The sequence below is a fragment of the Anolis carolinensis genome, chromosome 1 (assembly GCF_035594765.1).
Source record: "Anolis carolinensis isolate JA03-04 chromosome 1, rAnoCar3.1.pri, whole genome shotgun sequence".
Lineage (NCBI taxonomy): Eukaryota > Metazoa > Chordata > Lepidosauria > Squamata > Dactyloidae > Anolis > Anolis carolinensis.
Window position 1 is genome coordinate 330035709 of NC_085841.1, and position 14128 is coordinate 330049836.

General features: G+C 42.4%; 1 protein-coding gene and 1 long non-coding RNA gene across 2 annotated transcripts; one reads left to right on the top strand and one right to left on the bottom strand.

Annotated features, from left to right (window-relative positions):
• The first annotated feature begins 251 nt into the window (after positions 1–251).
• On the top strand, positions 252–6371 carry fos (Fos proto-oncogene, AP-1 transcription factor subunit). The gene is made up of 4 exons (XM_008122628.3): positions 252–746; positions 1627–1869; positions 3586–3693; positions 3797–6371. Exons 1-4 carry the CDS (start codon positions 606–608, stop codon positions 4520–4522), a joined length of 1218 nt encoding a protein of 405 aa, XP_008120835.1. The 5' UTR covers positions 252–605; the 3' UTR covers positions 4523–6371.
• LOC134295520 (uncharacterized) lies at positions 6220–12550 on the bottom strand. The gene is made up of 3 exons (XR_010002121.1): positions 11795–12550; positions 8910–9060; positions 6220–6997 (listed from the first exon to the last, which is right to left on the bottom strand). It is a non-coding gene; the product is annotated as an uncharacterized LOC134295520 (long non-coding RNA).
• Positions 12551–14128: the final 1578 nt, after the last annotated feature.

A 14128-nucleotide genomic window follows, 5' to 3' on the forward strand; every position in this document is an offset into this window, starting at 1 on the left:
TGCATGCAGAAGCCGTGGCTGCGGCTCTCGCCGCTTTCGCTCCCCCTGCCGTCGTCGCCACAGGCACGCACCAGCCCCTTTGGCCGCAGCCCTGGAGCGCTTCCCGGCAGTCACACCCCTCTGGACAGGATGTATGCCATATAAGGATATTTACGTCAGTGGGTTCCCGAGCCTGGGCCGAACCATTTCGGGAGAGGGGCGGGGCCTGACGCGTCGCCCGGCTTTTAAAAGCTGTCCGCCCCGGAGGACGCTCCACACCGTCACCGCCGCGCTGTAGCCAGGGATTGCAGCCCCGGTGAGCGACGAGCCCGCTTTTGTAACGCATTTCGGGGCGTCGCGGACTCGCCCCCCTCCCTCCGCCTCCCCCCGCCTAGGTGGAGCCTTCCGATCGTGACGTCCGTTCATTCAGAAGTCCCACCGCAAGAGGATAAAAGGCGGAGGTGCCGCTCTCTTTACTCCAGAAGCAGAACTAGGCAGTGAGCGGAGCAGCAGACGGGCTTCGGGAAGTCGCCCCGCTCGCTCGCTTTCCGGCTCCGAGAGAGACGCTTCTTTCGGGAGAGATCCTTCAAACGACACGCGTTTGTGTCAGTCCCGGGTGATCCGAGATGATGTACCAGGGGTTCGCCGCCGACTACGACGCCGCTTCCTCCCGCTGCAGCAGCGCTTCTCCGGCGGGGGATAGCCTCACCTACTACCCGTCCCCGGCGGACTCTTTCTCCAGCATGGGATCGCCTGTCAACGGGCAGGTGAGCAGCAGGGCAAGCGCTTTCATTGGGCCTGTCTCTCGGTTCCCTTCTCGGGGTTCATCGCTCGGGCTCCAAAGAGCTCATGCTTTCTTACTGGGTGCTTGATGGATAGATAGCCTTATGGAACATTCATTATTATTATTATTACTATTGTCTTACTGAATGTATGCTCATGTTTTGTTGCTTTGAGTCTCCTTTGGTAATAATAATGTGTCCTAGATATTTCCAATTCTTTTGTTCAGAGAAGGCATCATTGGGCATAGAATTAAATTATAATCTTACTGTATGCTTAATCGAGTTTTGAGAGGAATAGTAACAATTAAATTTATTATTCATATAATGGTAATTCTTCTTCTTAATAATTTTATTATACTTACATTATTTTATATTATATATTTAATATTTTATTTTATTTATTATTATATTTTGTTATATCTACTATATATTTATATTGTTATTATTATATATTATTATTGTTATATATTATTATTATATTATATTTTTATTGTATTATTATATTATATTATCTTACTGAATGTCTACTCCCGTATCGCCCTACATATTTCCCTTTGTTCAGAGGATGGCAGTATGGGGGTTACAGAGGCAGGGGTGCGGGTGATTGGCGTTTTTCCGGCTGACACGCGAAAAAAGATGAATGGGGAAGGGGCGGGGGCGCTCTCGGGGCGCGCGTAAAAGCGGCTCCATTGATAAAAACGCGGCTCCATTCAGGAGACTCCGGAGCGGCGCTTGCGTCAGCGCGGACGTCAGAGATATTTATAGCCGAGCCCCGTTCAGCTCGTGCGGAGCTTGACGATGGCGGCGGCGACGACGGTGGCCTCGTGGCTCCAAATAGCGTTGACCCTTGCTTTGCCTCCCTTAGGACTTCTGCGCCGACCTCTCCGCCTCCAGCGCCGGCTTCGTGCCCACGGTGACGGCCATCTCCACCAGCCCCGACCTGCAATGGATGGTCCAGCCCACCCTCATCTCCTCGGTGGCGCCTTCCCAGAACCGCAGCCACCCTTACGGCCTGCCCGCCCCACAGACGGGAGCCTTCGCCAGGACAGGGCTCGTCAAGACTGCCAACAGAGGGCCCAGCATCGGGCGCAGGGGCAAAGTCGAGCAGGTGGGTCAAGCGCCCTGGCGAAGGGCTATATTTGGAGGCAGAAGGGGGTTACTAGCGGACAGCACTCTATGGCTTCCCTTGGAGGGAAATAAGACTCTTTGGGAAGTCCGCATGGTGCATCTTTGCCATAGAATGAATACAGCTTGGTGCTGTTTTAACTGTTGTGGCTCAATGCGATGGAATCCTGGAATAAACAGTTTAGTGAGCTGGGTTGAGGTGAGGTTTCTGGGCTGTATGGCCATGTTCCAGAAGCATTCTCTCCTGACGTTTCGCCCACATCTATGGTAAGCATCCTCAAAGGTTGTGAGGTCTGTTGTGAGGTTTATATATCAGTGGAAAGTCCAGGATAAGAGAAAGAACTCTTGTCTGTTGGAAGTGTGGATGTTGCAATTGATCACCTTGTTTAGCATTGAAAAGCCTTGCAGCTTCAAAGCCTGGCTGCATCCTGCATGAGGGAATCCTTTGTTGGGAGGTGTTAGCTGGCCCTGATGGATTCATGCCTGGAATTTCTCTGTTTTCTGAGTGGTAGTCTTTATTTACTGTCCTGATTTTAGAGGTTTTTTTTTTTTTAAATAGAGTCTTTAGTAAATAAAGAACAACACTCAGAAAACAGGGGAACTGCAGACATGAACGAATCAGGGCCAGCTAACACCTCCCAACAAAGGATTCCCCAAGATGAGCCCCTGATAAAAGCCTCGTAACTTGAAAGTTGGGTTGCTGACCTGAAAGCTGCCAGGTTCGAATCCCACCCGGGGAGAGTGCGGATGAGCTCCCTCTATCAGCTCCAGCTCCATGCGGGGACATGAGAGAAGCCTCCCACAAGGATGATAAAACATCAAAACATCCGGGCGTTCCCTGGGCAACGTCCTTGCAGACGGCCAATTCTCTCACTCCAGAAGCAACTCCGGTTGCTCCTGACACGAAAAAAAAAAATTCCCCGAGATAGGAAGAAGCCATGCTTTGTAGCTGCAAGGCTTTGCAATTCAATGCTAATCAAGGTGGCCAATTGCAACATTCACATTTTCCTCCAGCATACAAGTTATTTCTCCCACAAATATATAAACCTGCCTAGTTTCCAACAGACTTCACAATCTCTGAGGATGCCTGCCACAGATGTGGGCAAAACGTCAGGAGAGAATGCTTCTGGAACATGGCCATACAGCCCGGAAAACTCACAGCAACCCAGTGATTCCGGCCATGAAAAACTTCAACAACACATATATCCTTATTGATTATTATTGTTTATTTATACCAGGCATGGGCAAACTTGGGCCTTCCTTCCAGGTGTTTTGGACTTCAACTCCCAGCATTCCTAACAGCCTCAGGCCCTTTCCTTTTCCCCCTCAGCCGCTTAAGCGAAGGGGCCTGAGGCTGTTAGGAATGCTGGGAGTTGAAGTCCAAAACACCTGGAAGGAAGGCCCTAGTTGAAGTCCAAAACAGCAGGAGGGCCTAAGTTTGCCCATGCCTGATTTACACACATAAAACCTCTCCTGAAGGAGACTCAAAGTGGCTTATATTAAAAATATGACCATATAATTTAAAAATATACAAGTATGCAAACATTAAAAGCAGAATGAAACATAACAGTATTAAAAAAAAATCACAGCCTAGAGCCCAAAGCAGAATTCAGTGCAATGTTCCCAGGGCTGGGATCAGAAGCAGGGCTTTGTGGGCGCTTTCCTTCTGGAGACTGACAGCTCTCTTTCCCCTCCTTAGCTGACGCCAGAAGAGGAAGAAAAGCGGCGAATCCGGCGCGAGAGGAACAAGATGGCAGCCGCTAAATGCCGCAACCGAAGGCGGGAGCTGACGGACACCTTGCAATCGGTGAGTCTTTATTTACACGACAGGGAAGAAGGCCTTTCCGCGGTCTTGTAGATGTTCCCTCCTTTGCCTGACTCTCCTCTTCCTCTTCCTTCCCTGCCTGCAGGAGACCGACCTGCTGGAGGAGGAGAAGGCCTCCCTCCAGACCGAGATCGCCAACCTGCTGAAGGAGAAGGAGAAGCTGGAGTTCATCCTGGCCGCCCACCGCCCGGCCTGCAAGGTCCCCGAAGAGCTCCGCTTCCCCGAGGAGCTGGCTGTCCCCTCTGTGTCCGCGCTGGAGCTGCTGGCCGGGGGAGGGGGCCAGTGCCAATCCGTGGCCTCTTCGCCCCAGGAAATGGAGGAGGAGGAAGACGAGGATGATGAGGAGGAAGCCTTCGCTTTGCCGCTTTTGCCAGAGGCCCCCCGAGCCGAGCCCGCCAAGGAGAGCAGCAACAATAGCAATAGCAACAACAACAGCAGCCACTTGCTGGAGCTGAAGTCGGAGCCCTTCGACGACTTCTTCGCCCGCTCGTCCTCCTCGCGCTCGGTGCCGGACGTGGACCTGTCGGGCTCGTCGTCCTCCTTCTACGCGGCGGACTGGGAGCCCCTGGGGGCTGGGGCCCACGCGGCGGGGGTCGGGCCCACGCCGGAGATGATGCTGGAGCCGCTCTGCACGCCGGTGGTGGCCTGCACGCCCTGCGCCTCCTACTCCTCCTCCTTCATCTTCACCTACCCCGAGGCCGAGCCCTTGCCCTTGCCCACCTGCGCCGCCGCCCACCGCAAGGGCAGCAGCAGCAACGAGCCCAACTCGTCCTCCGACTCGCTCAGCTCGCCCACCCTGCTGGCCTTGTGAGCCAGAGACAGAAAGAAAGGGAGAGAACCGTGCCCGGTGCTTCTCCTCCTCGCCCTCTGTCGAAGCCTCCTTCCCACTCCCACCCGCGGCCTGGGAAGCCAAGGAGAGTTTGGGCCCCCTTGGAGAGAGGGCCAGGGGCTCGCCAGGAGTGGGAGCCCCGACTTCTTCCGGAGATGTAGCAAAAACCGCATGGAATATACTGATTATTACACGTCTCGTCCTTCCTCAACCCCTGTCCTCCATGAGATCTCTTGTTGGTTTTTTTTTGGTAGCATGTTCAACATGGAGTAAATAGCATAGGCATGGACAAACTTGGGCCCTCAAGGTGTTTTGGACTCCAACTCCCACCATTCCTAACAGCCTCAGGCCCCTTCCTTTTCCCCCTCAGCCGCTTAAGCGGCTGAGGGGGAAAAGGAAAGGGCCTGAGGCTGTTAGGAATGGTGGGAGTTGGAGTCCAAAACATCAGGAGGGCCCAAGTTTGCCCGTGCCTAGAATAGTCCGACCTGGTCTGTCTCTCACTGAAAAGCCAACACAGGTTTTTTTTTAAGGCTGATGTGCTTTGGCTCCATCGCGAGGCAACAGGGACCACCCAGGGCCCATCCACGCTGACCCTTGAATGCAGTTCACTTCCCACTGGTGCCCTTCATGTGCATCTCTGCTCTGTGGTTTGTCTCCTCACCCCCTGAGCCTCATTCCTATGTCATCATATGAATCCCGTGGGTGGCACAATGGATTAAACCCTTGTGCCAGCAGGACTGCTGACCGAAAGGTCGGCCAGTTAGAATCCAGGGAGCGGAGTGAGCCGATGCTCTAGCTCCCCATACAGGGACATGAAAGAAACCTACAAGGATGGTAAAACATCAAAACATCTGGACATCCCCTGGGCAACAGCCAATTCTCACACACCAGAAGTGACTTGCAGTTTCTCAGTGGGTTAAACCTTTGTGCTGGCTGGACTGCTGACCGAAAGGTTGCCTGTTCGAATCTGCGAGATGGGGTGAGCTTCTATCTGTTAGCTCTAGCTTGTGGGGACATGAGAGAAGCCTCCCAGGTAACACATCCAGGAATCCCCCTGGGCAACGTTTCTGTAGATGACCAATTGTCTCACACCAGAAGCAACTTGCAGTATGTTCTCAAGTCGCTTCTGACACAATTAAAAACAGCCTTTCTTTCTCCAAGCTAAACAGGCCCAGCGCCCACAGCCAGTCCTCATAGGGCTTGGCTTCCAGACCATTGCTCATTTGGGTGGCAAATCTCTGAACAGCAAAACCACTTTCTTCAATATTGTTTTGAAACTGCATTAAATGGTCAATGTAGGTGAGGGCCATGTGACTCCCTCCCCTCTTCACTAGCATTAACGAATTAATCTGTTGGTTTAATGATTGGAATTATTTTTAATATGGTGCTGGGTATCCCTCACAACTTGTTATCTAGTGCAGCTGATTTAACAATAACTACTGTGTTCCTGGCAATATCGTGTTTTTGATGACTTAGCAATGACCCGACTTTAACTGCGGGGGAATAAAAATAAAAGAGAGACTATTTTTATTTTCTAGTAGATCAATAAATAGCTATGTTGTCTATGTACAATAGTTCTCCTTGTATATCAACGTTCATTGTAACTTTAACTGATCATACATTGTTGAAGTGGTCCGAATGGTTTTGACATAAGTTTTCCATGAAAACGTTTATTGTGCTTTTAATTTATTTATGGATATTTATTTATTTTGGTTTTTTTTCTACCTGGAGGTATTGACATGTGGATAGTGAATTTGGATAAAATTTAAGCATTGTTCGCTTACTGTTCAAGACACTGTCAATAAAAGCATTTTAAGTTGAATGCTACAAAGTCTCTGTGGTCTCTTCATAGTAAAATCTAGAAATATTGGATTTTCTATTCATGATGTTAGGATATAATAAGGCACAATTGCAAAAAACAGCAGATTTGGACCTCAAAGGGGTCAGGTATAGTGGTAAAGGATCCTGTAACACATCTCAAATTGAACCTTTTGCAATGTGGTGCATCTTTATTAGTCCTATCCTGTGGTATAAATAATGATTGCTTAATAGGCAGTTGTTTAGGGCTTTATACAATTCCAACAGCCTAGTCCTTTGTATGAGAGCATGGAAGCAAATCCCACTTTAAGTAGGCCTTACTCTTGAGTAAATATTATTATGAGAACCAACCTCATGTTTAGGTTTATATAAACTTCAGTAGCCCTTCTAGTCTAGAACATAGACTCCGTTATCAACATACAAGAGCAATTAACTTAACTCATGATACAGTGGCGAGATTACACTTGCTTTAGCCTTGTGATATTTTCTGTTCAGATAATTGCTCTTTCGTCACATCACACTTCCTGTTTGTTTCCTTCTCCTTGAGTGAATCTTTGTTCTTTTTGCTTCATTGTTTCCTACATCTAAGCAGTCTTTCATTTTCCCCTGCCTTATGCGTTTCATCTCTTCTCCTACTTCCTACACAGAGATCAAAAAGAAGTTTATTCACTCAAGAGACTTGATGGAAATCTTGAACATTTTCCCCCCAAGGTGTTTCCTAAATTGAATAGCTCACGGCTTTCTTGAACAAGAGAGCTGTAATAAACTTAGGGCCCTTCCAGACAGGTCGTGTATCCCAGGATCTGATCCCAGGTTTTCTGTTTATCCCCGATTGTCTGACAGTGGGGACTTATATAATCCAGTTTAATGCAGAAAACCTGGGATCAGATCCTGGGATATAGGGCCTGTCTGGAAGGGCCCTCAATAAGCACTATCAATTTAAATAGAGCTGCAATGCTACCTAAAATTTGCCACTATACTAGCATATAGTACTGTTAAAATGCCTTAAATAATTATCTCTAGTAGCAAACTTGGATAGCAAATACTAAAGTAGAAATAACCCAAAGCTTCTGAGAAACAAGAAAACAGGATGATCAAGCCTAGATGAGACTTTTGAGATTTCCAAGGGTCTAAAAATTCTTACAAACAAAACTTAAAACCAGTTACTTGGTCCTATAGACAAACCAATGGCTATACAGTTGCTCAGTAGCCATGGAATTTTGACATTTGGGAAAGAAAGAGAGGAATAGAAGTCTTTTTGGGGTTGACTCGAATGCTGAACTTAAAAAGAATTTGTATATTTTAGTAACAAGACTTAAACCTGTGACAAATTATGCTTTTATTCAGCTACAAACCTTTTATGTGTGGTACACTGAATCAAGTAACACAAAATCCAATGAGGACTGGGCTGGTTTTGATAATAATTGCTTCTTGATTAAACAGACTAATATCATCATCATTGGTGACACAGCCTAAATAGCCAGCTATGTTAAATGGCTATGCTACTCAAGTAGATACGGGCATCCATACTCAGATGAACACCATATATGTGTTGTCTGCCTTTAAGTCATTTCTGACAGAGGACTACCTCAAGGCAATCCCAGCACTGTTTTATTTTGCAAGATTTAACAAGAGATAGTTTGCCTTTGCCTTCCTCTGAGGCTGAGAGAATGGAACTTGCCCAAGGTCATCCAGTGGGTTTCCACAGCTGAACTACAGAGAAAAATATCAGTCTAGACACAGGCAAACAATTGGCATTATTTTCAGTTTAACTTGCCTGCCAATATCTCAAGAGTTAGTATTGGTCAGATTTTATGATAAATTATAACTAAGTTGCTTGCTGTGTTTGTCTTAAATTTCATAAACATATTTCTAAGTGGTAACTGGAAGCTTTACTAATTATATGCATTTGTATGTGGGAAAATTTCCAATTATTTCTCAGAGTTTAGGGATATGGAAGGGCCCTGTGCATTGCTTCATCAGTATAAAACAGCTGGATCCCAATCATGTGAAGATGAAGCTAGGAATATGTTTCACTTCACAAAGGCTAACAATAAACGGCTAACAATAAACAGTAAACACTATAATCCTGCTGATATATCTAAAATAAATACATATTTTCTTGTACAGACAGTTAAAATTAAGCTTAAAGTGGCTATACAGAGCCAGACAAAGATATGAACATATAGCTCTGTTAGTAAATGTCTGACAAACTGCATAAAACTGAAGATGAAGGTGAGCATAAACACATTAAATGAAGCTATACTTTATTGAAGGAAATTACTGATATGATCACTCTAGGGGAAGGATGTTAGTTCAGTGGTAAAGCACATGCTCTACATGCTTAGTCCACGCACAGCATGTGCTCTACTAATGAGCTATGGTTAATTCCCTTGTCACTCCACTTGAAAGGATCAGGTGCCAAGTGATGTGAAAGTGCTCTTCATGAATCCTTAGAGAGCTGTTGCCAGTTAGAGAAGAAAATGCTGAGCTTGATAGGCAAATATTAGATACTTCAATTCCATTGACTACCTGATAAAAGAGTTCTTACCATTTATTTTCCAGCCCGGGGAACATTTTGCCCTCAATAATGTTTCTTCCACATCAATGTTGTTAGAACAGGTAATAGCTACTGATAGTTATTATTTGTATGAAAATACATGCATTCAAAGACTCCTCCATAATATCGATCTCCTTTTCATCTTGGAAACAAAACAAAATAAAAATTTACATTAGTACAGAATCAATACACTTTATTCTGAGCCTTCATTAGTACCACCATTCTTTCAATAAAGTTAGTGATCGTCTTCCCCCCTTTCCCCTTAAACATCTAATTAGTATTGAGAACAAGTTATCTGTGCACATAGATGAGAGCTAGGCATGTAGTTAGGGTTTTTAAAAAGATCTTGCAGCAGCAGCAGATTTTTAACAGTAGGTTTCTTTTCAACTGTTAGAGAAATTGTTGGCTGTCAGAACAGCAGTTTTATCTAGAATCCCATATTACTTCTTTGACTAAAATTCAGGTGGAAGTAAATATTATTTTCTCCCGTCGAAGCATTTTGATGTGTAGCCACAATTTGAGCTCTCCGAGTTATTTTCATTCACATATTCTTAGGAGCATAAGAAAAAATGTCTTTTCTTCAGAGGTAGGAAGCTATAGTGCACTCAGAACAAACTGTATACAGTAGTTTGAATATACAGACATATAGAGTAAGAAAAATTACAAAGCACAAGGCTTTGTGTGAATTCTCTGAAAAAACCACTGATGAAATAAAAATAATAGATGTGCATGAGAGAATGTATTATATTTTCAGTTACATTTAGAAATCAGTACCACTGATTATTTTCCTCAATGTTGGCATCAATACTACAGAATTGTTAACTGACTAAAGATCAGAAATAATCAGTAATACTGATTTCTATATACTGTACAACAGCAAATAATTAGTGTTGAACTGCTTCTCCCTTAGCATTACAATTCTCTCCTTCTGCTTTGGATGATAAATTTATTTATTCTTCTAATAATTTGCTACAAGACTGATATTACAGAGCAAAGTAATTTCCAGAAACTGTAATGTAAAAAGCAAACATTTATTGTATTTTCATTTCATTTTATGCTTCATCCACATTTAAATCTATTTCAACATTGGATTTTCATAAGTTTTTCATAATTCAAATTGCACTAAAAAAAACTATTAGGCATGCATTTAACACAAAGGTACTATATATATAGACATATGCAATTGTAATTATTTTGCGGGAGACCACTGGCCATTATTTTTTTTAAAAAAACATTGCAGACCAAGAAGTTAGCTTTCTAATTAACCAGAGTCAGATTTTAGCTCTGTTCTGTTTTTCTAATGTATATATGTAATTACTGTATTGGTCAACCTTGGGGAAGTATAATATTGTTCTAAGGAAATATTATGATATAGTAATTATAGATCAATGTACTTCTTTAATATCATCCTCTTCATACAACATACATGGGTCCGGATTCTAAGGTACATTTGTACCCAGTCCTTCTTCACTCCTAGAGCCATTTGTTTCCCCCTAATTCTTTTTTTTTTTGGGGGGGGGGATCAGCTCCTAATGTGGACCCTCCAGATAATTATGGAAGGGAGAAAATCTAAAAAATAATTTTGATGAAGATCTACAAATGGAACATAAATGAGATTAATCTGCCCTGGAGTCTACAAGCACATCTTTAATCCCACTCAAAATAGTCTAACCTCTAAGTTTAGGTGAAACAAAAATGTGTTCTCAATATCAAAACATGTCTGCACATTGCATTGCTCATTCCTGCAGAATGTTCTGAAGATGCTAGACACAAATGTCCAAGTAAAATTGTTTAACACAACATGCTAAATATACAACTTATATAAATTATTATTTTAGAGCAAATGAATTAAGGAGTATTTCATATAGCTGAAGAGTTTGTCATGGAATATGTCTCAAATAGATTTTCTTAAATGAGGAAAACACCTTATTATTGTATCTCCCAAATGTCCAAGATAGGATAATGCTAGATCTTGGACTGCAATATTTAACAAATATTTTAGATGGTCACTGGTTTGCAACAAAAGAAAATAATTAAGATCTCATATTTTTGTGTTGAATGCATAATTAAAGTATTTTAGTCTTTTCTGTGCAATTTAAGTTCATGGTAGGATGAAATACAATTATATATGATAAAGATTACTGAATTTTTGCTATCCCCTTTATGTAAGTTGTTCTTATGCTTTTGCTGTTCTTCCATTTAATATATTTCCCTTAAAACCTAGGAATGCTCTAGAAGATTATGGACAGAGATAAAGGAGAATGTTATCTACTGATATATTTCTTAGTGATTTTATGATCAACATCTATTTCACTTCAAGGAAGAAGAGAATTTCTGAAATGAAGAAATGTAAGGAAAAGACAAGAATCAATTTAATAGTGCAGAAGGACTGTGAACTCAGTTCTGATACTGAATCCAAAATACTGCAATGGGATATGAATGTGTTCACAAGTACCTCCTGTTCCTTAATTTTAGGCTTGTGCCCAGATCCCCTCTATTAGACATTTAATCCCACAAGCCTAAAGCTTGTCCATTCATGACAAAGATTAAGTAATTAAATGAAAAGCTTTTGAAAGTGATTCCCTTGTTACAATGATCTAATTTGTTCACCATATTTCAATACTACCTTTTAACACAAATATTCCCAAGACAATTTTAATAATTATGTACAAAGGAAAACAGCAAAACAATTCAAAATAAAGAGGTATAAATAAAGCTAGCTGAATCCCAAATTATATGTGCAACTATACTAAAACAGTAATAAAACAACTCACATTACAGATAACAAAATGTTAAATATATTCGTCTTTTCTGGTCTTTAATTCTAGAATAAAACATGTTTTAGTGAAGAATTGTTTTAGTGCACTTGAAGTTACCTTCTTTTGTTGATATTCTTTGTTTTCGAGTCATTTCTGACTTATGGTGATCATAAAGTGACACTATAATGAGGTATTCTTGTCACTATTTATTCCAAGAAGGTCCTGTAAGGTCCTTTGCCATCCTTTAAGGCTGAGAGAAGGTGTCTTGCCCAACTCAATTGGTTTCTATGGCTGAGGAAAGATTTAAGTCCTGGTCTCCAGTCATAATCCAGAATCTAAACCATTATACTAAAATGGATAAATGCTGTTTTGTGAGTAATATTTGTTGATATATCTATGTGAGATTGTTAAGAATTAATGAGATTTTTCTGATGGAAAAGATGTTGTACTGTACTAAGAATAGATATGAAAAAAATCAATTTCAGTTGAATTTAAATCAGATTTCAGTTTCCTTTCACAGGATGCTATGAATACAAGACATCTTTCTACACTTGGTTCTTGACAGCAATTGTTAACCTATAGAATTCTCCAGACAAGCAAGAACATCTCTTTCTGATATACATTTGGTGTAGCAATTTGTGGTGTATGGTAGCTAAGAGGAAATAGATTCTGAATGGTAAGTAGTTATTTGCGTTTACTGATTGGTTACTTTTGTGCCCTTGTCCTAGCATCTGTATGATAGGAGGATGAGGAGAAGTCTGTTTACCTGTCTCTCTCTCCATGACTCTATTACTATTACTATATTTATCTTATGCTTTCCCCAATCTAGGACCCAAGACAATTTACAAAAATTCAAACATATACATATCTGTTTATTTTTATGTTATTTGTATTCATATCATACATACAAAATCTTAAAATAGAAACAACAGAAACAAAAGCAGTTGAAGTATGAGTATTAAAAATAAACATAATTAAAAATATAAAGGATCAAGCATCTACCAAAACATAAAGATATACCTGTGCATGAAAGAGTGGCAAAGAAGGCATCACTAGGCATGGGCAAACTTCAGCCCTCCAGATATTTTGGGCTTCAACTCCCATAATTCCTAACAGCTGGTAGGCTGTTAGAAATTGTGGGAGTTAAAAGTCCAAAACACCTGGAGAGTCAAAGTTTGCTCATACCTTTCTAAGCTCTCTAGGCAACCAGTCAAGAAGCCTAAGAACTGTGACAGTTAAAAAAAATTATTCCCCTCTGTTTCAGCTGTTTAGCTAGAGCCATATTCTATCATGATATGTGAAATGTCTTGCCAGCACATTAACAGTGGCAACAGTTGAGATCCTCTCTGCTGGAACCTGTAGTCCATTGTTAGAAGACCTCATTGTCTCTCAACTAGCATCCAAAGGGCCCTTCCACACAGCCATATAACCCAGAATATCAAGGCAGAAAATCTCACAATATCTACTTTGAACTGGATTATCTGAGTCCATATTGCCCAGTTCAAAGCAGAATATGTGGGATTTTATTCAGCTGTGTGGAAAGGGCCCAAGATGCCAAGTATAGGCTTTTGAGACTATCCTTTATGGAAGAGAAATGAAATGCTGCTCAATGTTTTTATGTTTTGTTTCAAACGGATCTTGTAAAGCTCAACACTCACTGTAGTCCATCATAATAACAGAAAATAATTTTGTTTAGCAGGAAATTGTGAGTGCAATATAAGGAAGATGCCTGAATTAATAATTTCCTACCTACATCATTTAGTTGTAAGGTCCCTTCCACACAGCTATATAAAATCCCACATGATCTGGATTATATGGCAGTGTGGTCTCAGATAACCCAGTTCGAAGCAGATATTGTGGATTATCTGCCTTGATATTCTGAGTTACACGGCTGTGTGGAAGGGCCCTAATAAGCAGCAGTGGACGGAGAATTAAATGACCAAAGTGGCTTCATACTTTTCCTTGGGGGCATCCGCACAGCAGGATGAATGCAGTTTGACACTTTTCCCTGACACTGCTCAATGCTATGGACCCCTGGGAGTTGTAGCTTGAAGAGGTTCCAATACTCTTTGTCAGAAAAGGCTAAACAGTAAGTTATTGTAATATTGTGTTGTTGAAGGCTTTCACGGCTGGAATCACTGGGTTGCTGCGAATTATCCGGGTTGTATGGCCATGTTCCAGGAGCATTCTCTCCTGATGTTTTTCCCATATCTATGGCAGGCATCCTCAGAGGTTTTGGGGTCTCACAGCCTCTGAGGATGCCTGCCATAGCTGTGGGAGAAACGTCAGGAGAAAATGCTTCTGGAATATGGCCATACAACTCAGAAAACTCACAGGAACCCACAATTGTAATATTTATTTGTATCTCGCTTTTATCTCTAGAATGAGCCGCAAAGCGGCTCACAACAAAAGACCCTGTAACGCTACAACCACCAGAATTCACTATCCTTG

Bases quoted from the DNA above. Each gene is read 5' to 3' on its own strand.
- fos (XM_008122628.3), top strand. From the start codon at position 606: ATGATGTACCAGGGGTTCGCCGCCGACTACGACGCCGCTTCCTCCCGC. The intron at 1,870-3,585 runs GTGGGTCAAGCG...TCCCCTCCTTAG, and splicing joins GCAGGGGCAAAGTCGAGCAG to CTGACGCCAGAAGAGGAAGA. The intron at 3,694-3,796 runs GTGAGTCTTTAT...CCCTGCCTGCAG, and splicing joins TGACGGACACCTTGCAATCG to GAGACCGACCTGCTGGAGGA.